General features: G+C 39.0%; 1 protein-coding gene across 6 annotated transcripts in view; it reads right to left on the minus strand.

The window, feature by feature from the left end:
* Positions 1 to 27,716, minus strand: part of PCSK5 (proprotein convertase subtilisin/kexin type 5) — a 257,925-nt gene that overhangs the window by 74,023 nt on the left and 156,186 nt on the right. For all 6 annotated transcript variants that reach the window (XM_017807261.1, XM_017807263.1, XM_017807264.1 and 3 more), the window contains 7 exons: positions 23,939 to 24,056; positions 22,752 to 22,940; positions 11,816 to 11,952; positions 4,324 to 4,467; positions 2,170 to 2,272; positions 1,437 to 1,630; positions 167 to 251 (listed from right to left, as the gene is read on the minus strand). In XM_017807261.1, coding sequence (XP_017662750.1) covers positions 167 to 251; positions 1,437 to 1,630; positions 2,170 to 2,272; positions 4,324 to 4,467; positions 11,816 to 11,952; positions 22,752 to 22,940; positions 23,939 to 24,056 — 970 coding nt within the window. The remainder of the gene's footprint in view (positions 1 to 166; positions 252 to 1,436; positions 1,631 to 2,169; positions 2,273 to 4,323; positions 4,468 to 11,815; positions 11,953 to 22,751; positions 22,941 to 23,938; positions 24,057 to 27,716) is intronic.

Below are 27,716 nucleotides of genomic sequence, written 5' to 3' on the forward strand. Positions count from 1 at the left end.
CCAAACTGGCACACAAGAAAATACGGTATTACAGACTAAACAGCATTGTAACAGTTGACATAAAGGCCATCAAGGTTAAATAGCTATCAGATGTTCTTCCCTGTGTATCCACAGCCTTGTATACCTCTTCTGGTATTATGTTTAGTGACATCCATAATTTACTTACCTTAGGCCATGTCTGCATTCTGTGCAGATTTGGAATTCAACACAGGTCTTACAGTTTTCACTACATTTTCGACAAACAATCTTATCTACAAAAGAAAAAAGCCCAGAAAGCCTTGATCAGTTTTGTCTGATAAAACTGTATGAATATATTATTGCATGACTTACTGCTTTCTAATTTGACATCATCAAGCTAGACTGAAATAGCTAAATTCTGCCTAGCATTACCTTTTTCCATCAAACATTGAATGGTTTACTGTATTTCTGTACATGTGAACTAATAGCTGCACTCTGAGAAAAATATGTTTTAAGGTCATTATAAAGTTTCCTAAATATTTTAAATTTACATTAACAATTTATAATATGGACTTAAATAATCTCATATAGCAGTGATATGCAGTAATGATACGCCATGTGTTAAAGAGGCTGTCCTGCAGGCAGTCTGTCCTCTTCCTGATTTCATGCTAAGAGACATACCTGTATAAACAGATCTCAGCTCAACAAAGTAAATATATGAATTACTTAACACCTACCTTTTAATCTCAAGAGCTCCCTTTAACAAATGTCTCTATCTCTTCAGCCCTGCTGTCTTTTGAGATTCAGTGACATGTACCTTTCTGAGAAGAAAAACCCAATTTTCCCATTTAATCCTAAATTTTCATCTATCCATCTTAATTATGTGGAAAGGAATTACCTTTACTGTAGTTCTCACTTAGCGAAAATAGAAAAATTAAGGTAGGATCTGTTTTTAATAATTCTCAAAAATAAACACACAGCTTCATGACAAGAAAGCAAAAGGCTAGGCACCCAGATGAACAAAGCTCCTGAGAACATATTTATCTTCTAAGGAGTGTCTAAAGATAATCAAAGTCACTGCAGTCTTAAGCACAGGTTTAAACGTATGTCTAAGTATTTTTGCTAGCCAAAGCTGGAAATTAAACACGGTCAGTTTCTTGGCAATCACAGGAGGAAGCTGAAGGTAGGTATCAATCATGGCAGAGGATTACTGCTCTTGGGCTGTCACTTGCCTCAATTCTGCTACTGTTACTGCCAGTCACTCCCAGATGAAAAGATATCCTGTCACTAAACACGGTTTTTAAAATAATGGAACATTTTCCATGAGATTCTTGATCACACTTGGTAACAATATAATAATAAGAACAGAATAAGAGAGAGATACATCAACATACACTTTTCCTACTTATAAGTATTCCAGCAACCTCCCCAGATCAAATTCTGTAGTCCACAATATGAAAACAACAAGAAATACTAACTCTTATCTAGGTAAAACCCATCAGGGCAGTTGGTAATACAGCTATTGGTTACTTCATTCAGGTAGTAGCCAGATTTACAGGTCATGCACTGGTCATTATGGCCTCCAACACAGGTTTCACAATTGGGTGAGCACTTTTTACATCGTTTCTTGTCTGCATTGTAGTGACCAGGTGGGCAGGTCGAAACACAGATCCTGCAGGGAAGAGAAGGCAGAGTCGTTAATGAAATAACCTGCCACCACATTCCTGGACCATGACTGCAAAGCAGAAGTATTTCTCACCATTTTTGCTCTTCTAATGATCACGTGTTTACCAGCTGTAACCCTTCAAAGCATTGTGTCAACCTCCCTCTTCCCACATTTAATTCCCTGCAGCATATGCTATCTCACTAGCAAATGCCCTGTCAGACAGTCATACAGTATCTTTTTTGACCATCTATATTTCTTGTCTTTTTCACTTCATCACAGAAGCTGTAGTAGCTATTAGTGTTATATATAAACATATATAGAGAGACAGCCTCTTATGAAAAAAAAAAGGAGGTGGGGAAATAATCAGTGAAGGGTGTTCGAAAGCTGTACTTTGAATTCTGATTAGCTAGGGTTTCTTTAGTTTAGAAAATTTTTCAAATTCGGTGGAAAATGAATTATCCATGACTGCAGCAGAGAAGAGGAATGAAAGTTAGGATATACACTAAGAAATCAATAACATAAAGTGTTTTTTCTCTTCGTGTTACCTTGTGTTGTTCTTAGATTTGTAGTAATAGTGAAGACAGTCAGTACAATGATCTGGTCCTGGCCCATCACACCCTACTTTACTACATTCTGCATTGCAGGGACCTGTAATAAAATGAGAATAAAGAGGGACAAAGGGATAAAGTACTCATTTAGTACTTCTCAAACTTTAAAACGTGGTATTTTATTGCAGAAATTCGATTACTCTGTTTCCCTGTGTTGAGAAATACATTCAGTACAGGTAGCTTGGTTTTCAAACTGCAGTGCAAGCTGCAGATTGAGCTCTGAGTGGCAGGGGGCCCAGGCAAGAGCTGTGAACTGCTGAGCCTCTGCAAAACAGAGAGCACGGGGACTTGTGGTGCTGGACAGGTGACTGGACACTCAGAGACACAGCAAGCACCAAGGAATCCAAGCCCTTGAGACTTCCTTGTGGGCGTAAACTGTAAGAGTATAAAAGCCTAGAGTCTCCTTTGTTAGGGGTCCTCCCTCCTCAAAGGCACCCAGCTCGAGCTGTTATTTAGTTATTTAGTTGTTGCACCAAGATTGAAGTATTTTAAGGATCAGGAAGTCTAAGACTCTGCTGTGGGAAACCTAGTGTCGAGCCAGTATGGAAGCCTGGTCTGACTGTGTGAGTGTGGTGTGTTCATCTGTGAAGGGACCTTGGCCCTAGTTCAGGTGGTGCGAGTGTGACTGCCAGGGTGGCTCCTGGATGGTCGGACAGGGAAGTTTCCGAAACACCTGTTTGATTAGAATTCCAAATAGTAATTCAGTTCCACCAAAAAAAAAGAAAAAAAAGGAAAAAAAAGAAAATAAAGTCTTTTTAGTACCTAAAGACCATGCAATCCTGGTCTTAGTATTTATTCACAGTGATTTATAATTTTTAGCAGGTGGGGCATCCTCTATAGAATTTATCAAAGAGAAACTATTTCTGGATCTGAACTGATGCTTTCTCAAGGGGTAACAAATAATTCTGCATTTTATTTGAAATACGCAAAGGCTTCTGTAAATCATAATTAGGAATGGTTAGCAAAATCACTTATAAAAAGCAGGTCAGCATAAATTATGGACATAATGATCAGTGGCTACTCAGGTTACCAACTGGGTAACAACTGGTCCAAGACCCAATGAACCAGATACCAAGGGTCCCTATGCTCTGTTTGCTACACTCTGCAAAAGCCCCACATAGTACTTGCTGATTAGCAAGGCTTCCATCTCACCCACACTCATGCTGGACTTGATGATCGTTATGGAGTCATTCCAACTTGAGATATTCTATGATTCTGTGCTTACAGTTTTCAAATAGATCCTTCCTGTTATGGGAGGAGAGAACCATCAACTCCTGCCTTTATGCAGAAGAACAATGCCTGTGAGTGAAGTTATAACTTTCAGAATTGCTGCTTTCTCTTGAATGAAATGAATTTGCCAGTCACCTTCAAATTTCTTCTAGCAGCTAAACTTGAAGTAAAGTGAGTTTGCTTCATATAAAAACTTAAGAAGTTAGTGACCTTTACAGCAGAGATAGCAGTGTTTCATCACCTATTAAAACAAGGACTACTGGAGCTCTCCATCTAAAACAGAGACTGTGGAACTGACATGCTGTGGAAGGAGAATGTAAATAGTGCTCCTAATGGTGGATTACATGTGGGAAACTGCCAACTTGACTTATTTTGCAGTGCCAAAAATCTAACACTATTAAGGCTGAAACAATTCTATAGGGATCAGTGGGAAACAACACAGATGTAGAAGTTAATGTTCTTCATATATATATATATACATACACAGATATGTATATATGTATATATATGTATGTGCACATATATACACATACATATGCACATATCTGTATATATCTGTATATATGTATATAGACACATATATACACATATATGTGCATATGTATGTATATATAGCTTTGTATTCTTATATGCAAAACACTGCATTCTTCATAGTATGTTAATTGTAGCTTAATATATAACTTTATGCTTACTCATAAGGATAAAATGAAAACACCTAACTTTATATTGTGAAACAAATGCTTCTCGTCTTCAATGAAGAATCCAATTCACTGAACATTTTACATATGCAGACTTTGAGGTCATCCTTCAACCTATAAAGTGTTCAGTAAATGCTTGATCAGAGTCAATGAATGTACACACCTGAATAGTCGTCTGTTGCATAATCTTCTGTAGGGTCTTCAACTGGACTAGAGCGCACTCTTTCCACTTTCGGAAAATCATTTCTTGGTGAGTAAGGCTGGATGGATGTTCCATACAGTACTAAGGACCACTCTTTCAATTTGCCTAGAAGTTAAGTATTTTAAAATCTACTTTCAGAACTGTGTCTTACAAAAATATATCACTTTCAAGCATGATGTTGTGAGTAGGTACAGATGACATTGCTCTTCAAATAAGTATCTTCAGTGCAATACTTGTTTTACTATAAACTGAGAAAGCGTATTTTCTTCAATCAGATCTTTATACTATATTTTCATTGCATGCATCTGGATTTCACTTTCTCCTCAGAGCATTACTAATTGTGCAGTAATTATTTATTATTTGAGATCTTTTAGCTAAGTAGCTGTATTCAGAATTGTGACTTAAGAAAGGGGTTACATAAGAGTACTTTTCACTGACTTATAGGACACAACTTGATAAACAGGAAGTAGTTTTTTTTAAAATCTCCAGGGAAAAACATCAGTGTCCCCACAAACCAGCAAAATTTCTTATTTACTTGCCCCAGTTATTTGGCAGATATAACACTGTATTGTCTGTGATCATCACTAACATTTTATCCTCTTAATACCTGAATGAAGAAAAAAAACTGTTTGGCTGCCCAAAGCATTATCTGGCTTTTTGATAAGTTTTTTTTTGGGAAAGAATAAAAAGGTAAAGGTGTATCAAGTCAACAATTCAGGCAGTCAGAACACAAAGGGTAGACTTCCCATTCCCACCTTTCTGTCTACATTACTTGGTGAATTAGTTTCGAGAAAGAGCAAAAGGAGTCGGGCCTGAAATAATTCCTAAAGTAATGATGCATAAACCCCATATTCTTGCTTGAAAAGTGGAACATAAGCTTGGTATAATTCTATTTTCTTGTTCATATTTATCCGTGTTGAGATAGCTAGTTGAATTTGAAAGATCCTGTTTTGGAGGCTGTTCTGTGGTTAAAATGCTCTTCCCTTAGAACTATCATTTAATGAGAAATGTAATCCAGATATCACTCTTCTAAAAAAAACCAAAAAAAACCCAAAAACATGTAACATTAAATTCAATTAAATTTTATTTTAATGATATTCAATAATTTGAAATATTGTTCACCTGGACTTTTTCAATGCGTGCAACCAAATTAATTTGAATCACTTTACATGTGATTTTCTCTATTTTCCCCAATGTTGTCTGGTAATCTCCATTGGCATGACAAAGACAATATGCATCTCTCTGATTTTACATGCATCTTTCAAGCAGTAAGCAACAATAAGTCCACTACCTGACAGATCACAGACCAATTGTTTTAAATAGTTTATACTAGGGCTAAAGAGGGAAATCTGTTATCTCCATGTCTTTTGCCAACCCAATTTAATCTTTCTAAACGACAGAAAATTTCTAAATGTCATATAAATCTTCTCTGCTCTATATTCAGTTATTGAGAAGAAACTACAGATCAGAGACTACATCACACAGCAGTTGTGTCACACAGTAGCTTCCAGCTTTTCAGAGCCGAATCAAAATATTACTTTCTTTAGAGAGACATTTAATTAAATAAATTAACTGCTGTGATGAGTCTACCACACCTGTGGCCAAACTACTGGCTAATTACTTTGGCTGTAAAAACTGCATGAACCTTATTTTCAAATTGTTTTCTCCTATCCCATACATGTAGGTCTTAAAGCCTCAGTAGATTAAAAAGACCCAAATCACATATTTTCTTCCTGTATAGACATATGGGAATCAAGTTCCATCTTAAAGTCCTTTAGAGAGATCCACTTGGTCCTTAATGGCACTTTTCTTTTAAGACAAGAAGTCACATAGGGAGCTCATTTTTAACCGAGTATGCAGTCATCTCTACAGCCTTTTCAAAGATAGAGCTTCTCCATGTCCAGTCTCTGTCCTTTTTGTCTTTTAACCCACATCTGCAGCATGTAAACCATAACATACTGGGTGCAATCAAAAAATGTGTGTTTTGCCATGTTATTCAGATCTTTTCATCCTTGTCTTGATTATGAGCCAAAGCTCACCTAACTTCCCAAGGGCTGATTACATACTACTTCCAGAACACTGGTCAATATATTTGCAAGAACCCACTGAAAATAACCACAGATGCTCCTAAGTGTACTGTGTCTGGACTTTACACATATGGAAGGTCTTGTACTAATATTACTGTAGGAAGGATTGTCGCTTTGAATGTATATGTAATGCAAAAAAGGCAGTAAGGGGAATAATGTAGGGTCTCTCAGGAGATTAGCTGCCTTTGTTCAGTAAATAAAGAGGGGAAAAATTCATGTGACTTGCCAGCAAAGAAATGAATTTGCCTCAAGGTTGGTTTAATTTGCACAATGAAATGATTTCAATAACTAAGTACATCTACAGACACACACACTTTTATAATGAATAAATGAAGTATGCACATTTAGACCAAAATTTTTCTTTCCCCATTTTTGGCTGATTCCATCATTTAGTTTGGCTAGAACAATCCTTTACCCTGCTTGTATTTAGTATGTGTAACAAAGGTCCCATACTGTATCTAGAGGAGAAAGGGCGTATCACAATGTTTCACAGTAAACACATGTCCATCTCCATAAACTCTACAGAATTAAATGCAGAAATCATATGCACTACTTTTATGAACTGCACTCTGCACTTCTTGACAGGTAACAGATGTGGCATCACTTTGCCAGTGCAGGGATATGATGACTCTTTGTTCTCAGTTTGATGACATGAAAATGGCAACTCTTAATTATAAGACCTTTCAATAGCTAAACAAACACATGCATAGAACACTAACAAGAAAGAAGTATGATGGAGAAATCAAGTGTGATAAACTGGAGAGGCACCATAAATTGTGTTTAAGCATCTTTTGTTTACTTCATGTTCTGTTCAGTGTGGAGACTAATCCCAAAATGCCCAAACAGCTGAGTTTATCCACCACTAATATACGACAGGCATTTCCAAATCTTTTTGAACAGAAGAGTTACTAGACAGCTTCCAGCAGAAGGCAAACACTGCTCTGGAAAGATGGGGATGTATTACTAGACAGTATATAATGAACTAGGATGCAAATTCACAACCACACTGTATCTTATGAAATCCAAATGCATGTAAAAACCTGAATAGTCTCACAAGCAGCGTTTCACATTGTGGTTAAAAGAAAGTAGAGAGTGAGCTCTCCAGCAGGATTCTTTTAGATTAGCTTCCTCCACACACCCTAGTTGGGCAGGTCTACTTTCTCCAAATCCCCTGGCCTTATTGTGTCTTTTCTTCAAGGTTTGCATGTTTAGGCTTTAGTTCTTACAGAGCAAAAGAAAGCAGTTCCATGAGATTAGCCACTACAGCATTGAGAAGAATATATGTAAAGTATTGAAACCAATAAATTGGTAAGACCTATACAACTACATATGTAAACCAGGAGTGTGCAGCATGGGTTTTGAAGTGTAAAGCTGGAAATGTAGCTGGCCACTTTGAGACTGTCCTGGTGATGTAAAAAGGCTGCAAAATACGTCTGGAGAATAGCTCACATTAAAAATTTGCAAAATAGCTCTATGTTACCTCGTTTTTAGTGAAGGGTGTGTGCCAGGAAAGAGAAAACAAGGAAAGAGCTGAAATGCATTGCTCTGTGCTTTTTCTTCATGCCTGTTGGATGAACTATTGGTACACATAAAGGTGAAGAGATACCCTAACTTGTCCTTCACACTAGAGATGTTCCTGCATGTGTCAGGAATGAAAAGTGCAAGATGGAGTTGAAAAACATTAATTTTTGTCTCTTTTTAGTAATCTGGTTAAAATTAAACTACTTAGTTGTTGCTTAATGGCTCCCTCTATCAAATTCTAAAGCACTGAAAATTTAAAAAAACCCCAAACATCACACCTCCTCATGAAGCCCTGAGCAGTTCTGCTTATAGTCTATGGTTGCTTTTCTAAATGAGTGCCCCTTTTTAGTGTACTGGAAACTTTGCTTCTCCCCTAGTGGTGCAATTAACACCACTTAGGCTAAGAACCTTTCACCACTGTAAAGCTATTGTGAGAAGTGATCAGTGGTGATAAAGTGAAATTCGAAATACTGGCAATGCTAGTGTTTCCTTCCAGAGCTCTAGGGGATGATAATCCGAATTTCCAAAAGACTGTGCCTAAAGTTAACCACATGACTATACAGATAACATTTAAATAACACTGGTCATAGTGTAAATAGTTACCACAGACCAAAAGTTGTTTGCTGCTCAGCAATTTTGAAAATCAAACATTATCTTGGTCTTCATTAGGGACTTATTAGCCTCATATTATGTAAAAGCGTTTCAAAATTTTTGGCTTATGACTGCTGGTTTACTATCCTAAAAAACTAAAATCAGTTTATGCAGACAACTGAGTCAGGCAATAAGAGAAGATGATTTAACAGACAGACAGAAAACTTTCCTAAAAAGTTGAGATTGGCTATCAGAACATGACAGAGCTAAAGCAGAGTAGGAATAAAGAACTAAAATTCTCATTCAATTTGAACAACAGCAGTTGAGTGAGACTGATCTGTGTGCTAAGATTTTTTAAGACAAAAAATCATCTAAGCCATATAAAATCTGCACTTCCATTTTGTCATAATTTTGAAATGAGTAGGTTCATTTTTGTTCAAAGTAAAACATATAAAACCAATTGAATTTGGCCTATGCACTAACTGGAATAGGAAGGAGACTGGACAATTCTGTGATCATACATTAGAATTCCTCCTGAGCCCTGGTTTGTTCTAAGTCATGATGGAAATAGTCCCACTGAGTCTGTAAACTGCAGGAGTGACTGGACACCCTGACCTCCCAGAAAGGCACATTTACCTTGAACAGGTGAACTACACAAAGGCTTCTTTCCAATCTGATTAATTTAACAAGCCAAATTTCAATAAAGAGGAAGCCAAAGTACTTCATCCCTATATCTGGTGACAGAAACATTAAGGAGCCTTTCTCAGTCAAAGTAGAATTGAAACAATTAACATTCTTCTAGAATAGTCAACTACATGCACATGGCCTATCATGCTAGACTTTCTGATTTTAAACTCAAAGCCTTTAAGCACTTCAGTTCACATTTTAGTCAATGTTTATGTATGCTTTTTCGTGTAGTAGAAACAATAGAAGTACTTATACTTATCAAGGCTCATTTGAATAATTTTAATGACTTCCAATAACCTACCAACTTAAGAACAAACATACTTCAATATCCTCTATTAATGAGTTCACAGAGATATATTTTTTTAGCTTCCGATACTTCCAGTTAACATCTATGTCTTTAGAATTCAGAACGCATTTTTAGGAAATCAGAAAACTTACTGCTTTGTGAGTTTATTTAGCTGCCTGAGATGAAATGCCTCCTTTATTTCACTGAATTACTGTCCTGGTTTCAGCTGGGATAGAGTTAATTTATTTCCTAGAAGTCGGTACAGTGCTGTGTTCTGGATTTAGAGGGAGAATAGCACTGATAACACACTGATGTTTTAGCTGTTGCTAACTAGTGCTGACTTTAAGTCAAGGACTTTACAGTTTCCCATGATCTGCCAGGAAGCAGGTGCACAAGAAGGTGGGAGGAAGCATGGCCACAACAGATAAAATAACCTAGCCAAAGGGATATTCCATAACATAGAATATCATGTCCAGTATGTTAACTGGGGGGAAATAGCTGGGAGATGATGATGGGAGTCAGGGTCTGGCATCTGTCAGCGGGTGGTAAACAACTGTATTATGCATCATGTGTTTTTCTTGTGTTTTATTTCCCCCTCTCTTTTTTTATCTCCATTTTCATTACTAGGACTATCATTAGTATTATTATTATCACTATGATTGTATTTTACTTTATTTCCATTATTAAACTGTTCTTATTTCAATCCACAGGTTTTACCGTTTTCTGATTCTCCTTCCTATCCCACTGGATGGGGGTTGGTAAGTGAACAGCTGCATAGTACTTGTCAGCTGGGGTTAAACTACAACAATTATAAACTAAGTTTATTGGTAATGTCATTGTAATCCTAAATACATTTCACAGCACAATTCTTATAATTAGTTATTATTTATCAGGAAGCAGTAATCAAGTATATTTGCCACTTTCAATGTTATGACATTCTGACATGAAATCCAATCAGTGTTAACTTAGATTTAGTAATAAATGATTTCCAATAAATCAGTAGTATTCGTCTCTTTAAACTGCTCTAATCTAGATTATTTGCTTAAATGACATTTCACCTTTGAATATTTTTATTAAAGGGTTTCCACCTACTTTGATGTGGTGTTCCAAAGGAGGGACTATATTCACTATTCATACATAAACAGTGGCATTTTTGTCTGTGGATAACATACCTAATTCAAAATAGTTTTTAAAGTTTGACTTTTCAGTAAATCCAAAAGCAAGTATATGCTTATCACTCATAACTTTATCTCTCATAATCCCTTATATAGCAAATATAAGTAAGCATGTACTCCCCTGAGCCTCTTTTAAATCGCTTCTCTCAGTCTCCATTTCTTTCAAAGAGCTCATACTGAAATATGTGAATGAAACTGAACTGTGCAGTGGGAATTAAAAGAAGAAAAGTGCCTGCAGCCCCAAAAAATCTTCTAGGAGGATGGTTCATGAATGGATAAATGCCAGGTCTGAGCACTCTGTCCATACACACAGGACCACCATGCAACCTACCAGTGATAAGGAGCTGTGAATTTCTTTCTCTTGTAAAGTGAGATTTTTTAGTTATGTAAAAAATTATAAATGCCACTTTTTCTTATGGGTAGGCTAATAAATACAAAGCAAAGAAAAACAACATGAAAATAAATTCCTGGGCCCTATACAGTCGATACAGGCCAAGTAAATACAGGCCCTATATCAGTCATGAAAGTGACAGGCAAAACTCTTACAGCAGAGTAACTCTGAGCTGCTCTAACTTGTGTTGAAGATCTGCCTGATAAATCTATATTCAGCATCCAAGAACACAGATGGAGATACCATAATTTCATTCAAATGTGGCACAGGAGGTTTCAGGCAGTTTTGTATCTTTTTCCTTGAAAACTGTGACTAGTAAAGATTTGGCTTTCTTTAAAGCACTGACTCTTGGTAACCTGTCAGATGGCACAGGGATCTGTCTAGTATGATGTAGCTCTAAATGGCCAACATCTCTTTCTATTTTTTGATGCAACACATGCAACTGCAAGAAAGAGGGAATTTTACTCTCTATCCTCATGAAATTTTCCTGGAAACCAGGAATAAGTTTAGAATAAAAACGAACCATGTGTTTTAAATGGCAAATAACAGTGAAATAAAAATGAAGAGTGCATTGATAACAGAAATTAAGAATAATGCTCTTACCAACTCTGCCTTCACACTAAAGCCAATGAGATGTTTCAGCTGTAAATAAAAGGTGGAAAACAGCAAGCATTCTTCAGAATTCACAGAGCCCAAATACAGGTTACAGTCATACCTGGAGTCTTGAAATTTCTCAGCTGAGATGGAGTGTCACAGATTTCCAAGATCCAGTCGCCTGCTGCTTTTTCACTCCAGCAGTGAGTAGTCATAAACTCCCAGTTTTTGAATCCTTCCATGGAATGATCAAATAGCCTAAAACAAATCAGGACATTATTTCAAGGACACTTCGTTTCTGTGGAGCTATGCCTCTGAGGATGCATACTCTTGAAGAGTATCCTAATCAGCCAGTTCATGCATCTGTGCCTTTACATTACTCAGGATGGCTTTCTCACATGTATTGCAAGTACTTTCAAGAGTAGATGGTAGAAAGAGTGGAAGAGAAATCTGTACCTGACATTGTTTTTTGTAATGTAAAAGAGAATTCATTGCAAAAAATCATAATTGCTAATACTATTTAATATAAGGATTCATGGGTCTTGGGAAAACTGCATATAATACAGAATTCCATCACATTAACAACATACTGTAAATACAAACAACTTAGAAGTTGGAAAATTTCAGTAACATTTATTTTTGCCTTTGGATCGGAATACTTAAAAGGGGTTTAAAACCAATAAAAACTATTAAGTGACTGAGACAACAGAGACTCAATATATGCCACTTCTGGTGAGGAAGTGAAATGTAACTGAGACACTGGCCTCAATCCTCAAATGACCAAGGTATCACCCTCTTCAAACACTTGACAGAAATGAGTTTGGGTAACAGTGAGAGACTAATGGTATCTGATGTTTTCATCTAACAAAAAACAATACCATAATTTAATTGCCTAGATCTTGAGTGAAGAGGTCAGAACCCTGATACTAGAAATATCATAATCCAGGCCTAAGTTCTATTTCAGACACTGCAATATGATGCTGAAGGGAAAGGAGGATCCTTCCTGGTCAGAGATTAGACACAAGAGAATTTGCACTTTTATTCAGTGTTCACAGAACGTCGCTTGGTACCCCAAAACTACTGGAGAAGTGAACTCTAATCAAGACTGTTGCCTCCAATAAAATTGCATGGCTCGGGTTTTAAAAATACATATATATCAATACATTCACACATATCTATTTTTATGTATTTGTGTATATACATACATTCATATATTGTGTATATATATATACACACACAGATCACAGAATCATAGAATCATAGAATCAGCTGGGTTGCAAGGGACCTCCGAGATCATCAAGTCCAACCCTTGATCCACTACCGCTGCGGCTGCTAGACCATGGCACTAAGTGCCACATCCAGTCTTTTCTTAAAAACCTCCAGGGACGGAGAATCTACCACTTCCCTGGGCAGCCCATTCCAGTGTCTGATTACCCTCTCTGTAAAAAAACTCTTTCTAATATCTAACCTAAACCTCCCCTGGTACAACTTGAGACCATGCCCTCTTGTTTTGCTGATAGTTGCCTCGGAAAAGAAACCAAGCCCCACCTGGCTACAACCTCCTGTCAGGGAGTTGTAGAGAATGATGAGGTCTCCCCTGAGCCTTCTCTTCTCCAGGCTGAACAGTCCCAGCTCCCTCATAGGACTTGTGCTCAAGTCCCTTCACCAGCCTCATTGCTCTTCTCTGGACCTGCTCCAGCACCTCAATATCCTTCCTGAACTGAGGGGCCCAGAAATGGACACAGTACTCCAGGTGTGGCCTCACCAGCACTGAGTACAGGGGAAGAATCACTTCCTTGGACCTGCTGGCCATCCTGTTCCTGATCCAGGACAGGATGCCATTGGCCTTCTTGGCCACCTGGGCACACTGCTGGCTCCTGTTCAGCTTCTTGTTAATCCAAACTCCCAGGTCCCTCTCTGTCTGGCTGCTCTCCAGCCACTCTGTGCCCAGCCTGTAGCGCTGCAGGGGGTTGTTGTGGCCAAAGTGCAGGACCCCGGCACTTGGCCTTGTTGAGCCTCATCCCGTTGAATCAGCCCAACTCTCCAACCTATCCAGGTCCCTCTGCAGAGCCCTCCTGCCTTCCAGCTGATCGACACTCCCCCCCAGATTAGTGTCATCTGCAAATTTGCTGATGATGGACTCAATCCCCTCATCTAAATCATCAGTAAAGATATTAAACAGAACTGGGCCCAACACTGATCCCTGGGGGACACCACTAGTGACCGGCTGCCAACGGGATGCAGCCCCGTTCACCACCACTCTCTGGGCCCGGCCCTCCAGCCAGTTCCTAACCCAGCACAGAGTGCCCCTGTCCAAGCCGTGGGCTGCAGCTTTTTCAGGACTATGCTGTGGGTGACGGTGTCAAAGGCCTTGCTGAAGTCCAGACAGACCACATCCACAGCCTTCCCCTCATCCACCAGGCGGGCCACCTGATCATAAAAGGAGATCAGGTCGGTCAGATAGGACCTGCCCCTCCTAAACCTCTGCTGGCTGGGTCTGATCCCTTGTCCATCCTGTAGGTGCTGTGTGATTGCACTGAGGATGATCTGCTCCATAACCTTGCCAGGCACTGAGGTCAGGCTGATGGGCCTGTAGTTTCCCAGGTCCTCCTTCCAGCCCTTTTTGTGGATTGGCGTGACGTTTGCCAACTTCCAATCATGTGGGACCTCTCCAGTGAGCCAGGACTGTTGGTAGATGATGAAGAGAGGCTTGGCGAGCTCTTCTGCCAGCTCCCTCATCGCCCTTGGGTGGATCCCATCTGGTCCCATAGACTTGTGGGGATCCAAGCAGCTCAGTAGGTCACTAACTGTTTCCTTTTGGATTACAGGGGGGCTGTTCAGATTCTTATCTTTTTCTACAAGCTCCAGAAGCCAGCTGTCTTCAGGAGAACCAGTCTTACTGTTGAAAACTGAGACAAAGAAGGTGTTAAATACCTCAACCTTTTCCTCATCTTTGATAACTATATTCCCGCCCATGTCCAATAAAGAATGGAGGTTTTCCTTGCCCCTCCTTTTGCTATATGTATGTATATCTTTTATACATGCATATATACGTATGTATTATATTTATCACTATTTTAATTTGGTCTTTATGTGTGAAAATTCCACTGGTAATAGCCATGCTTAAATATTTTTTAATTAAACAAGATGTCTACAGCAGAAAATCCAATCGATTTAAAATGCTTTTCTATAAAACAGAGAAAAATCCAGCATTGGACTAGATTAACATTTATAACATTTGCACTTGTGACTTTTTACTGTTATTTTCTAAGCTAATTTCATGCTTTATTCTCAAAAGGTAGTGAAGTTCAGCAAGCATTAGGAAAACAAGCATTTTGTAAGAACGCTTCTGGTGAAAACCGACACACAGAATATGAATAAAACACCATAGTTCTTGCTAGGAGCTTAGGTCAGTCAGAGGCATGGGGTCAGGTACAGCATATCCACACTTACTGCCACAGAAACTGTATGGACCATGCACTTTATAGGGCTCAGCCAAAAGCTGATTTTCATGCTCTCATTTCAAACACAGAAACATAGCATCATAGAGTTGGAAGGGATCTACAAGGATCATCAAAGTTCACCTGCTGGCCCAAGACAGTCCCCATAATCACACCATGTGCCTGAGAGCATCGTCCAAAAATTCTTGAACTCTGGCAGGCTTAGTGTCATGACCACTTCCCTGGGGAGCCTGTTCCAGTGCCCAGTCAACCCCTGGATGAAGAACCTTTTCCTAATATGCAACCTAACTCCCCAGACACAGCTTCATGCTATTCCCTTGGGTCCTGTCACTAGTCACCAGAGAGATGCCTGCCTCTCTGCTTCTCCTTGTAAGGAAGACGTAGGCTGCTATAGGTCTCCCCTCATTCTCTTCTCCAGACTGAACAAGCCAAGTGATCTCAGCGGCTCCTCATATGGCCTTCCCTCTAGACTCTTCACCATTTTTGTAGCTCTCCTTTGGACACTCTCCTATAGCTTTGCATCTTTCTTATATTGTGGTGCCCAAACCTGCACACAGTACTCGAGGTGGGAATACAACAGTACAGTGTCGAGTGGGGCAATCACCTCCCTCGACTGACCTGATGGCCCCCAGGACATGGCTGGCCCTCCTGGCTGCCAGGGCACACTGGTGACTCATATTCAACTTGCCATTTGTGCTTTTTCCATTTTAAATGAATGCCTATAATAGTATTTATTGAGGCCATGTTACTGAGAACACAGCTGCGTTGGGCAGGGCACGTCTCCAGGATGAAGGACCACCACCTCCCTAAGATCTTGCTTTATGGTGAACTTGCCACCGCCTGCCACAAGGGAGGAGCCCCGAAGAGAAGATACAAGGACTCCCTGAAACAACATCTCAGCCTTGGCCATATTGATCATCATAACTGGTCTACTCTGGCCTCCAATTGGGAGGCCTGGAGACACACCATCTATAACGCTGCTGATGCCTTTGAGAACGCACGCAGGATCACCCTTGAGGAGAAAAGACAACACAGAAAGAATCGTGCCTTGCAGAATACTCCACCTAAGGAGTCTTTCTGTTGTGCCTTTTGCAACTGGTCATGCCTGTCTCATATTGGCCTTTTTAGCCACCAACGCGCTTGTAACAAATGTGGGTAGAGCCTTTCCCAAATCTTCGTTCATGAAGCCTAGCCATGATGATGATAATATTCTAATCTATTAGAGCTCATAAAATTAAATTAAAATATATATTTAGAATTATCTTAATTTTCACTGATAATTGTGTGAGATTTTCTTCTGATGCAGTTCTGTGCCTCTGTATGTGCACCTACATGTGTGTATGTAAATATATTCTGACAGCAGAATGGGCCTGTTTCATGTCACTGTTAAATCAGTTCTCTGAATACAGTAAAATCTCACAAACACGTGGCACTTACTGTTTACTGAAAAGGTAGAAATTATTACACAGTTATTACCCAGAATTTGCATGTCAGTATGTTCATTTTACGTCATTATAGAGATTATTTCCAACTGTTAGTCAAATTGTCATACTGTTGTCATATTGTTGTTGTCTGATAACTAATGTATTACTTTCTAAACACCCTGTCAGTGCAACAAGGCAGTAATATTTCTCTTTGCCATCGAGGCAACTAGATTACCCAATTCACTATTCCCCTATGCTCACAGGTCGAGCACAGAGGGTAACAGTAAACAGGGTAACATCAGACCAGTGACCTGTCACTAGTGGGCTCCATCTTAGACCCTGTGCTCTTCAACATCTTCATAAATGACTTGGATGCAGGACTGGAAGGGATGCTAAGTAAGTCTGCAGATGATCCAAAACTTGGAGGAGCTGTTGACTCCCTTTAAGGCAGGGAGGCCCTGCAGAGAGATCTCAACAAATTAGAGGATTGGGCAATCACCAACCATATAAAGTTCAACAAGGGGAAGTGCCAGATTCTGCACCTGGGATGGGACAACCCCAGATGTACACACAGATTGCAGAATGAGATCACCAGCCGGTCAAGGGAGGTGATTGTCCTGCTCTGTTTCTGCACTGGTGAGGCCTCACCTTGAATATTGTGGCAGTTTTGGGCACCACAATATAAGAAAGATATTAAGCTATTAGAGAGTGTCTAAAGGAGGACGACAAAGATGGTGAAGTGCCTTGAGAAGAAGCCATCTGAGGGGCGGCTGAGGTCACTTGGTGTGTTTGGCCGGGAGAAGAGGAGACTGACGGGAGACTTCATTGCAGTCTCCTCATGAGGGGAAGAGGAGGGGCAGGCACTGATCTCTTCTCTGTGGTGACCAGTGACAGGACCCAAGGGAATGGCCTGAAGTCGAGTCAGGGGAGATTTAGATTGGATATTAGAAAAAGGTTCTTCACCCAGAGGGTGGCTGGGCACTGAACAGGCTCCCCAGGGAAGTGGTCACAGCACCAAGCCTGACCGAGTTCAAGAAGCATTGGACAACACTCTCAGGCACATGGTGTGAATCTTGGGGATGGTCCTGTGCAGGGCTAAGGGTTGGACTCGATAATCCACATGGGTCCCTTCTAACTCAGCATATTCTGTGATTCTGTGGTTCTGCAAATTATATAGTATTATACAACTACTGTGCAATTACGCTGTAAATTTTGTATCCTCTGGGCTTCTATTTGCATACATCGAAACACAAGCTGCTGTTTATTTTTACTGTAATTAGCCTAATATTTTGCATAATAGTTTTTGTTGGAGTATGTTTGTCTTATTTTGAAATTTTAAATTGTTGTCAGATTTCCATTTTAATAATGCATCATTCTTTTAAGCAATTTTGATAGGAAAAGACAAAAATCTCATATCTTGTGTTTATAAAAACATCTTTACCTAAAATATGCTATGATTGGAACTGTAAGCTTCCACCCATGGAAATGGTGAAAATCTGGTAATATTATTTCAGAGAAAACTGACTAGCTTTTTTAAAGAATACTGCTTTGGGAAAGATTTGAATTTTATAAGGTAAAGTCTAAATTTGAATCTTTGAATATATGTACTGTGTTTCTGCAAATGAGTCAAAAAGCTACAGACAGATCAAAAGAACAATCAAAAACAAAGCAGAAATATACTGACTGAGGCTGTCTGTATGTGCATGTTGTACATACACAATGGTCCAAGTATTTCTGAGTTGCTTTGCTTATGCACTAAACTCTCAAATCAAAGAACCTTTGAGGCAATACAAGGACTGCATTTTAAGTTATGTTAAATGAATGAATTAAATGATCAGATGTTCAGGTGTACTTCCCTTATCCAGAAAGAAATATATATGGAATAGGATCTTTTAAGGAGCATGAACCAGTCGAGATGGTAACTTTGTTATTTGTCAGGTTGATGCTGTAAGGTAAACGTATGCAGGTATTCTTCCCAAGAATGCCAAGGCAGTGGAAGGATGGAAAAAAAGGTTTATTTCAGACACAAGGACCACTTTTTTACAATGCGGCGCATCGGGCCTTCAGGAGCAAAAGGCGAGTTCCTGCCCCCTCAGGACCCCTTTTATCCTCTCTCTTTCTCCCCTGCCTTCCCGAGACCTCTGTGCATGTCTGTTAGGGCATGTCTTCTCTCCCATATCAGGGAGAAGAGACTGACAACTTTTCTTGCTCTGTGAGGGGACAAAGCACTGAAACTGCCTTTGAGAAAGAGTTACCATTTAGGCAGAAAGCCTTCCTAGTGAAAACTGAATTCCTAACTTTCTGTTACAAATTCTTCTGAAACTGTACCTGTCCCAATAGATGCCAAGTCAAAATTCATATCAAGGACATACTTATCAAACAGATTATCATGGATAAGTAAATGATTAGTACGCGGTCTGATGAATTGTTAATTGACTGTTACAGATTATTATATATTGTGGACTTAATAATACCACCTCAGAGATCTTTTCAGTTACTGTATAACAGGGACACTCAGCATGAAGGTTGGCCCTATACTTTTCATCAGATTTGGATACATAAAATGTAACGTTGTTTTTGTTTAATATTAGAGTATTGCAATAAAGATGTGCACCTACAAAGAAAGGTTTCTTCTACTTTTGATTGCCAAGACTTTTTATGAAGCAACCTAGTGAGTAAGATTAGATAAGAATATCTTGATTTTGGTCTAAGAGTCTCCTGCAGAGGAGGGTATTATTAAAATTTACTGATTGTCTAAGGTTTCACGATAGGAAAAAGATGGTCATGAAAATACTTCCCTTTGTTAGTGAACAGAAGTATTATTAATGTCAGGGCCATATAAGCATAGGAAGCTAGTGGCCTGGAAAGTTGCCACCACGTGGCTGAGATATTTCAGTTATGCAGTTCAAGTGGCAACAGCTGCTTTAAATTTAAAGGCAAGAATTAAATAAGCCATGACCTCAGTGGGAGACAAATGGGCCCGAAGTTTGCTTCTTCTATCCCCTTTGTGTTTAGCCTCCCCTCCATAGCCTCCCTGTACTGAATGTTTGTTAGAACTGACCTTGGTATGTCTCAAAAAACACTCAGAAACCCACGCTGCCAAATCCAATGACCAATTGTTTTCAAAAAGGGGATACTGTTCCCCATTGGTCTTAACTGTAGCCTCATCCTCACACCAGCCAGCACTTTCCTAGCCTTTATTTTCCTCTGCTGCAGTACATCCAATATAATCATGTTTAGCACTTTCGAAACAACAAAGCAGATGTTCCTTGTAATGTAGTTTTTGAAGAATGCACATAAAGCTCAAGCCAGTGACAGTGTAATCCACCAAATGACTGCAAAGGAATCCATATTGACTCTGACTAACAAATTTTCTTACTGAAGTAATTTTAGGGGATGCCAACACTAGGGATAAAATATGCAGAAAAAAGGCCAGATACTGCCTTGAGGGACCTACTTGTCAATGCACCAGAATCTACACACAATGACTTTTCATCCAGAATTGGGGGAGAAGAAGTGCACATGTAAAATATACCTTTTGCACTTAAATACGTTTTACCAGCAAACTGTTTCAAATTAAACCAAAATGATTAACAGTAAAGCAATGAGGTTTTCCCTGGGTTCAGTAAAAACAGCTGATATGGCTGTTATTAATCATGTATGTGTGCATTAAAAAGTCTTGTACGTCTGAGAAAGCATCTAAGTCAGGTAGCAGCAATGTATAAGAGCGTCTGTGACCTCTGCCTATTTAAAAAAAGCCAGACTGCTTGCTGCCAACGTATCTCTCCATGCATGCTTACACTTGAATGCATTTATTCTGATTTTTAACACTTTAAGAATCAAGAACCTCATAACTAATTTTTCATATTAGTGAACAACAACATTCCTACTTCAAGTTTTATTCTATAAAATGATGCTAAAACATACACTTAACAACATTCAGCATACTACTAATTTCCAGACCTTTAAGCCATATGACTTCTTACAGCCAGACCAAATAAAATAAGCCTTTTTGAAATACCATTTTGAAAAGTATTGTATTCATATCCATTTCTTTACGCTAAGAAAGGGCTTGTGAAGTCTCTAGGTATTTCAGACCTAGAATGTGAAAATATACATTTATCCCTAATATTAGTAGCCCAGAGTCGTTTGTTTCAGCAAGATGTGATTACTAGTCAGTATATCTCTGAAGTTCCCATGGGAAGGGAATTTCTGGTGTGACTTTACGAGCTCTGTCATGAATAATTTGGTTTTTGGGAAGTGCCAAAACATGAAAAGGCCTTTCAGGTTTCTTTGTTTTCTGGCTAGTCTTGTGATACTGTAGTATAAAAAAACAGCTGAACTTCCCCTTATTTTAATACATATATTTGCATTCTCTCTCTCTATAACAGGTATGAAAAGTAATTACTTTCTGTGGAGCAGGGGTTACAGAGAAACTGACTGAATCAAATTTTGTACCTATTCCACATAACAGTCATCACCAGAGGTGAACTGTGAATACTGGAATGTTTATCCCTCTTGCTGTGGGTCAGCTGCAACACATGAAAGCCTAGAGCCAAAAGTTAGCTATGTTAAGACCACTGGGTTTACACAAGATTGTTTCATTTGGATACCTAGTTGGAGGACTTTCAATTTTTTTCACTTTGGACCAAGGAAGGACCGCTGCATGAAAATTGAAAAGAAAACTAAAAAAGGATTTCTTCAAACAGAAAAACAAAAGCCTGTTTCATAACTAACAAGAGAAGCCTGCCTCTGCACTGGTTAGCAGAGGACAAATTCTTTGTTCAGCATAGTAGTGTAGCAGGGAGATACACAGATGTGTGTGCCTATGTGCTTTTATCAGCAAGGCTCTGATGGCAGAGGAGATATTCTAGAGGACCCCAAAATTCCAAGACAACTTTCTGTCCATTTGATGAATTAATGTCTATAGCTTGAAGAGTATTTTCAGTACACCTTTTCTTTTATATTAATGTAATCCCTAATGAAAATGGACATTCACACTTCAGTCAGAACCATGTCCATCTGACTGTCTCCAAACAAGTCCTTTTTTTTCCAAGAGGAAAGATAAGTCCTTCTACCACTGAGGTACAGGAGGACAGACAAGTCTCCAGAGCTAGACAGTCAGCATTTCTAGCTGTGGAAGTGTGGATGAAGAGCAGTCTGGAATGTAGGCCATTTCCAGTTCATTAAAAGTCCTGGAGAGTAGGACTAGGGATATAAACTTTTGAGAAGACTTAAGCATGATGGTAGTAGAGTTCTTACAACACAGGTTTGATATATGGCAGCTTTTGCAGTTTCTGAGACATATAACATCACTAACATTGACTTTTATTTGGGAGCCAAGCATTGTGTCTAACAGAATGGTCGTCATCTAAATCTGTAAGTCACTAAGGAAAAAAAGGTTCCCTATCATACTATGGTCCCATTGGGAAGAATATTTCTAGCCACATGGAGAACTACAGAAGCATTTCTTAGTGCAAATGTAACTTATTTGCACATTTGTAAATGGGGTAAAGTGTGAGAAGGTTTCTGATGTGTCTTAGTACCTTAATCATCTCTGGTAGGAGGTGGTGGTGTTGATCATGGATTTAGCGAGATTTACCTGCAAAGTCTGTCAATGTTTTCTTCCAAGAAAATGTCAGTGTTGTCCTATTATGAGCTTTTCATGGGTTGAGTATATTTACTTTGAAAAACAGGATACAGAAATTGGTAACACCAGGAACTTAAAGAAAATAGCGGTAAAGAACCGCTATTCTATCTGATTTTTATTCCTAGCAAAAAAATGGAAAAGAAAGGAGCAAAATGAAAAATAAATGGCTATAGTACATAGAAACACTTCCATTCAGCTTCCTTATAAACACTGAGCCTGTTACTATTTTCTTCACATTTCCAGCTATCTAACAACTTGTGAACCACAAAAGACTATCAAAATTAACTAATCTTTATTTTGGAGATTATATACTTCAACAGTTTTACAGACTACTCTTGCACTGAGATCACAATTTTTGAGTTCACTTGTACTTCACTCTGCCCAGTTCTATTAGAAAAAATAATTAGCCTGTGTCTGCCAGCAACCCTGCTGTAATGACTTGTCTATTCTTTGCTGAGATGGACATCTCAGCACAGGCTCTGCATGCTTACTGTACTGTGAAGCTGTGTTGTCATACTATACCTGTTGGCCAAGAGCTGTGACCTAGTTCCAGATGGAGAGGTTAGGTAAATTGCCAAGTCTCCACGCCGAGGGTGAGTAATAGTGATGCGCACAACCACATGCTCCAAGTAGATCACATGGTGGTTAGGATTATCTGAACAGCCAGTGGCTTTGTAAATTGAACGGACAACGCTGTCAGGTCGTATTGTTCTATAATAGAAACATAGCAAACAACATTATCATTTCTTGCTTTTTGTGTAAAATAGACAACCACATATTTTTGTTTAGTAGTGAATGACAGTGTGGGACAACTGAGAATTCGGTAGCCTATAACCATTAGTTTTAATATGTACTTCCTAGCTAAAAATATCATCACAGGGTAATTATTTTGCTGCAGCTAATGGCTAATGGCCTGTATTTCTGTTAAGCATGTACACAAGGTAAAATAGGAATAAGTCTTTCGGACAGAGCATTTTTGTGGATTAGTGGCCAGCTGAGAATTGCTAGGATTGTCATGGGATCACAGCTGGTTGCTAAACCCCAGGAAATGCCTGGCATAGTTATAGTCCTTGCTTACGTAACAGCAAGTATTACATATTAACTGTACTGAATGGCATGTGTTTTAAATTGGCATGGTATCCTTGCAGACTAGACCAGTTATGGATCAAGCCTGTCAAATATAATTATCAAACAATAATCTTAATGCTTTGAAAGTGTGCCTTATAACTGATGCTGTCTCTATATCCATACAGTGCACAAAGAGAATTTTGCTCTTAAGCCTGGTTCTATAGACACCCTATCCTAGCAAGTGAAAAAGTTTAGTCTTAGGCTCTGAGCTAGAGACTCTCCTAAGACTATTTGAGAGAGTATGGAAAGCGTATTTGCTTGTTAGATACTGGACTGGTAAGTCTGTACTTTTCTTACAAGGGTGACTAAAGTGCACTCAACCAAACATTGTTCTTTGGTGCATCATCTACATCAAAATTTATTGTTATCCAGTCTGGCCTGTTTTACACCTTATAGGTGTTCTTTAAACTAGGGCCTTTCCCCAAGCACTACAGGGAACAATGTTTACAGGCAAATGACCTGACATCTGTGAATGTGACAGAGATTCCTGGTATAGCTTTCAAAATGCAAGGGAGGGGTAAATTATACCCAAACTCTTTCCATAAATTTATGCCAGCAAGAGTTTTGGTAGCGGGTATTACTTGATTTGCCGATCTGTGTTCTCCACACACACATGCTGTGGAGGGACTGTTGTCCACTTTTCTGCTTCTATCACCATTGCTTCAGCATCCATCAGTCCAAATCCATAGAGGTGGCTCACTGCAAGGTACAAACAGAATGGTTGCAGTTATAACAAAAAACTTCGATTTCTATCATAGATTAATTCCAGAGAGTCACATCCTAACAGTAGCTGCTTCTTTTCTACTTCTTCCTTGCTTTCTCTCAAAGCTCAAAAATCTCACTGCCAGAAACATTAATGACTATACCTAATTTATTCACTAAACCTGTTCACCGCTTTCTTACAGAAGTGGCATGAGGAGCTACTTACATTGCTATCTAGCATGGTAGGAGCTACCTACCATGCGAACTGCAGAAGGCCAGAGAGTAAAATTGCCTCTGATTACCCTTTGTCCATGCGCCTTAATTTTGCCCTCTTATAAGAGATAATATTAAAAGGTGTAAAAAACCAGAGGAAGGTTATTTCTGTTACTCCAGTACCAAACACGGGCATGTACCTGTATTAAAGGTAACTGAGACAATAAATTTAAGATGGAACAGACTGTCTTTTGTAACTGCTGTATTCTCTTAACTTCCCTGAGCGTAAGCAGCATGTAGATGCTCTCCTGTTCCTGTATGCAATATGGTTGCCACCGATCAAACAACCAGGTAGAGCCAACAGTTCCCTAAAGCTGTGCATGATGAGGGTGAAAAGCACTTATTGAATCAGCTGTATGGTTTTGGATGCTGTTCCAATCAAAACAGAACCTTGCAAATGTGTTTTACTGAATTAGAAGAGCTGCTAGACATGTTTTATTGTGTCAAATTAGGGCTTTTGATAAAGTTCTGACAGCAGAAGGAGTGAAAGAAGAAAGCTTCCACAGGGAGGAGATTAGATTGGTAATATCAATAAATGAGTTTTGCTTGCTACCAGGACAGCGCTACCAGGAAACCCTCAGAAAAATGTAAGTGCTATTTTAACCAACAATGCAACAAAGCATGGTGTAAGTCATCCCAACTGCACTTTGCAGAGGGTTTGTGATAGCAATCTCTATCTATTGCCAAAACAGAATTCGAAGGACTCTTACCCCAAAAAAATCCCCAACCTCATCAAACAAATACAGTTGAAAGCATAAAGATAATCAATGTTTAAGGATCTCATCTTCCAAACATGACAGTACCTAATACTGTCTGAAACTGCCAGCTGAAAAGGGTTCTTCAGTGGAAAATACTGCAAGGTGTAATGACTGTGTAATGAACTGGTTTTCTTCCCATCTCCTTCCCCCTAAGCCCCAAACTGAAGTGCACATAGGATGGAAATGTTCCTTAGGAGACAACTACTGCTCTTCTGCCAAATGAGGCATGCATCCTGTTCAGAAATGAAACACAACTAAAATGCACGAAAATAATTAAATTCAGCCGTCTTTCAGCTTTCTGAATTCTCTTTCATGTATTTCAAAAACAAATGGATAGGGAAAGAGATGTTCTATTTTTACATGCGGGGAGAGGCAGCCAGAAAGACGGCAAGGAAAGCTCAAATGAAGAAACTTTTTGTACTGTCAAGAAGACTCCTGTGATGGAAATCTCCTTAGTCTTAGATGCCATCTTGCAAAAACCACATCTGATTATGAGCACATATTTATCTGTGAAGACATTTGTCTGTTCATACACTAGAATTTTAATTAATAATCCTCCTGTCATCTCTGAAAATCAGCAGGAGGAACAAATCTTAACTCACATAGTCTGTAACTGTACACAGTTACTCTGTGTAGTACATTCAAATAGTGAGGATTAAATTTTCAGGAATGGAAAATTTTTTTCAGCTAACTCACAGAAAACATATTTTTAATTCCTGACAATTAGCAACTTACATTGACTTAGCACTCAGAATGTCCAGTTCTATATATATGTGAGTGTTCAACCCAACCTACTGAGCTCAAAGAAGAGCCAAGATTCTCCTCAACTCACCTTCTCTTACCCAGAAATAAGGGCAGAAGAGCACCTAACTTTGCCACCACTAAGCAGTGACCTTTTGATGGAAACTTAAGTGACTTTTAATCTACTCATCCTAGAATCTTTTTGCCCTAATATGCACATTAAAAATGCAAATAAAATCTAAAGAGTGAACTTTCTATCTTTCCCATCCTAACAATTACTTGGGACATAGAATTTAGGAGAAATTTTCATTCAGGAGAAAAAATTACCAATCAAGTCTATGTGGTTGTGTTAACTGTCCATGATTCAATGCTTAAACTCTTTTGCATGAGAGCAGAGGTGGGAGTGAGAATTTCTGCACCTGCTTGCTTCTTTTCTTTCCACAGCTGAAACAGAAGTACATTATTTCCTTGAAAGGCTTTTGCATTGAAATAAAAACTTCCTGACAGTCAGGGATGTGGACAGCTGACATTTGGCTGCCTGCAACATCTGCACTTCAAAGCCCTTGATGCAGTGGGTTGGTTAGCAACTGATAGTACCAGTAGAGGTCCGTAATTTTCAAAGACTAAGTAATGGCAATTTAGGAAATAATCACAGAGTTAGACAAAGTAGATGTGTCTTACAGAAGAAAGCAGATTTTGTTCTCTACTGCCTTCAAATTGTGTCTTTTCATCTCCATACATGCTAGTATTGCTGTACCAAGGAGTATCTCTCTGAGGTTAAAAATTACCTGAATAGTCCTCATGGGGCCATAAATGTCTTCTGGGAAACACTTGGAACCGCCACTGATTCATTTGCAAATGGTACTGAGTTGACTTCTGCTAACCCAGATATAAAAGCAGTATCTGAAAGGTACTGATGACGGCAGACTGAGATAAGTTAATCGCAAGTGCAAAATGTCTCCAGACCTTGCACCAACCCAATTGCTCTACATTATCACTGTCGTGAATTCCTGCTGGGTTCAGTTGATGCTAGGAATCATTAAGAACATCAGATGGAATATTGGGCTGTTTTGTAAGAAGACATTTATCTTTCGGAGAAAAAATACAAATGCGAGGATTGTGCAATGTAAGCTGGTGACTAAGGAGTAGTGCAAGAGTCCACTAAGGAGGGTTGCTCTTGCTCAACTGAGGCATTAGAAGATGTGATCATCTTGTGATCAAGCTGTCCATTGGTAGAACTGTCTTGAATTCTCTCTCTACTCATGCAGCAATGTAACTCATCATTTGTATTTCTCCAAAATAACAGGCATACACAGAGCTTTACAGATGCAGGACATGTTTCAGAGAAAAACTTGCCTCTCACAACACAGTGTAAATACCGAGTTTTAACTGATCTCTTTAATCTTATCACTAAAGAAAATAACGTTTCTCAGGACTTCATTTATTAATCTCTGGAGCAATTCCTCCACTAGTGCACCATGAAATCAAGGCCTTCTCAGCTGCTGGAGAGACTTCCCCAGTTTCTTCATAATCCCTTTGTTTTTGTCTGAAAGTGCTATTGAAAATTCATTAACTTTCTCATTTATATACAAAGAGTATGCAAAGCTATCCCCAAATCTAAAGGCAGAATGTATACCCCACTTGACTTGACTAAGAGAAATATGAACAGCTGGTCTTGATAAATCATAACACAGAATCATGCAGACTTCAGACACTGAAAAAACAACATTTCCAGTGCAGCTAAATTGGATTTGTTAGGCTGCAGTTTTATTGCCTGTCACGAAGATGTTTCATCAGTAACGTAGATGCTAAGCCTCCCTTGCTGTTTTGCTCATCTTACAAAAGCATTGCAGAATACTTTCTCCCTGGTATATTTTTGGCCTTT

The sequence above is a fragment of the Lepidothrix coronata genome, unplaced genomic scaffold (genome assembly GCF_001604755.1).
Source record: "Lepidothrix coronata isolate B3197 unplaced genomic scaffold, Lepidothrix_coronata-1.0 Scaffold18, whole genome shotgun sequence".
Lineage (NCBI taxonomy): Eukaryota > Metazoa > Chordata > Aves > Passeriformes > Pipridae > Lepidothrix > Lepidothrix coronata.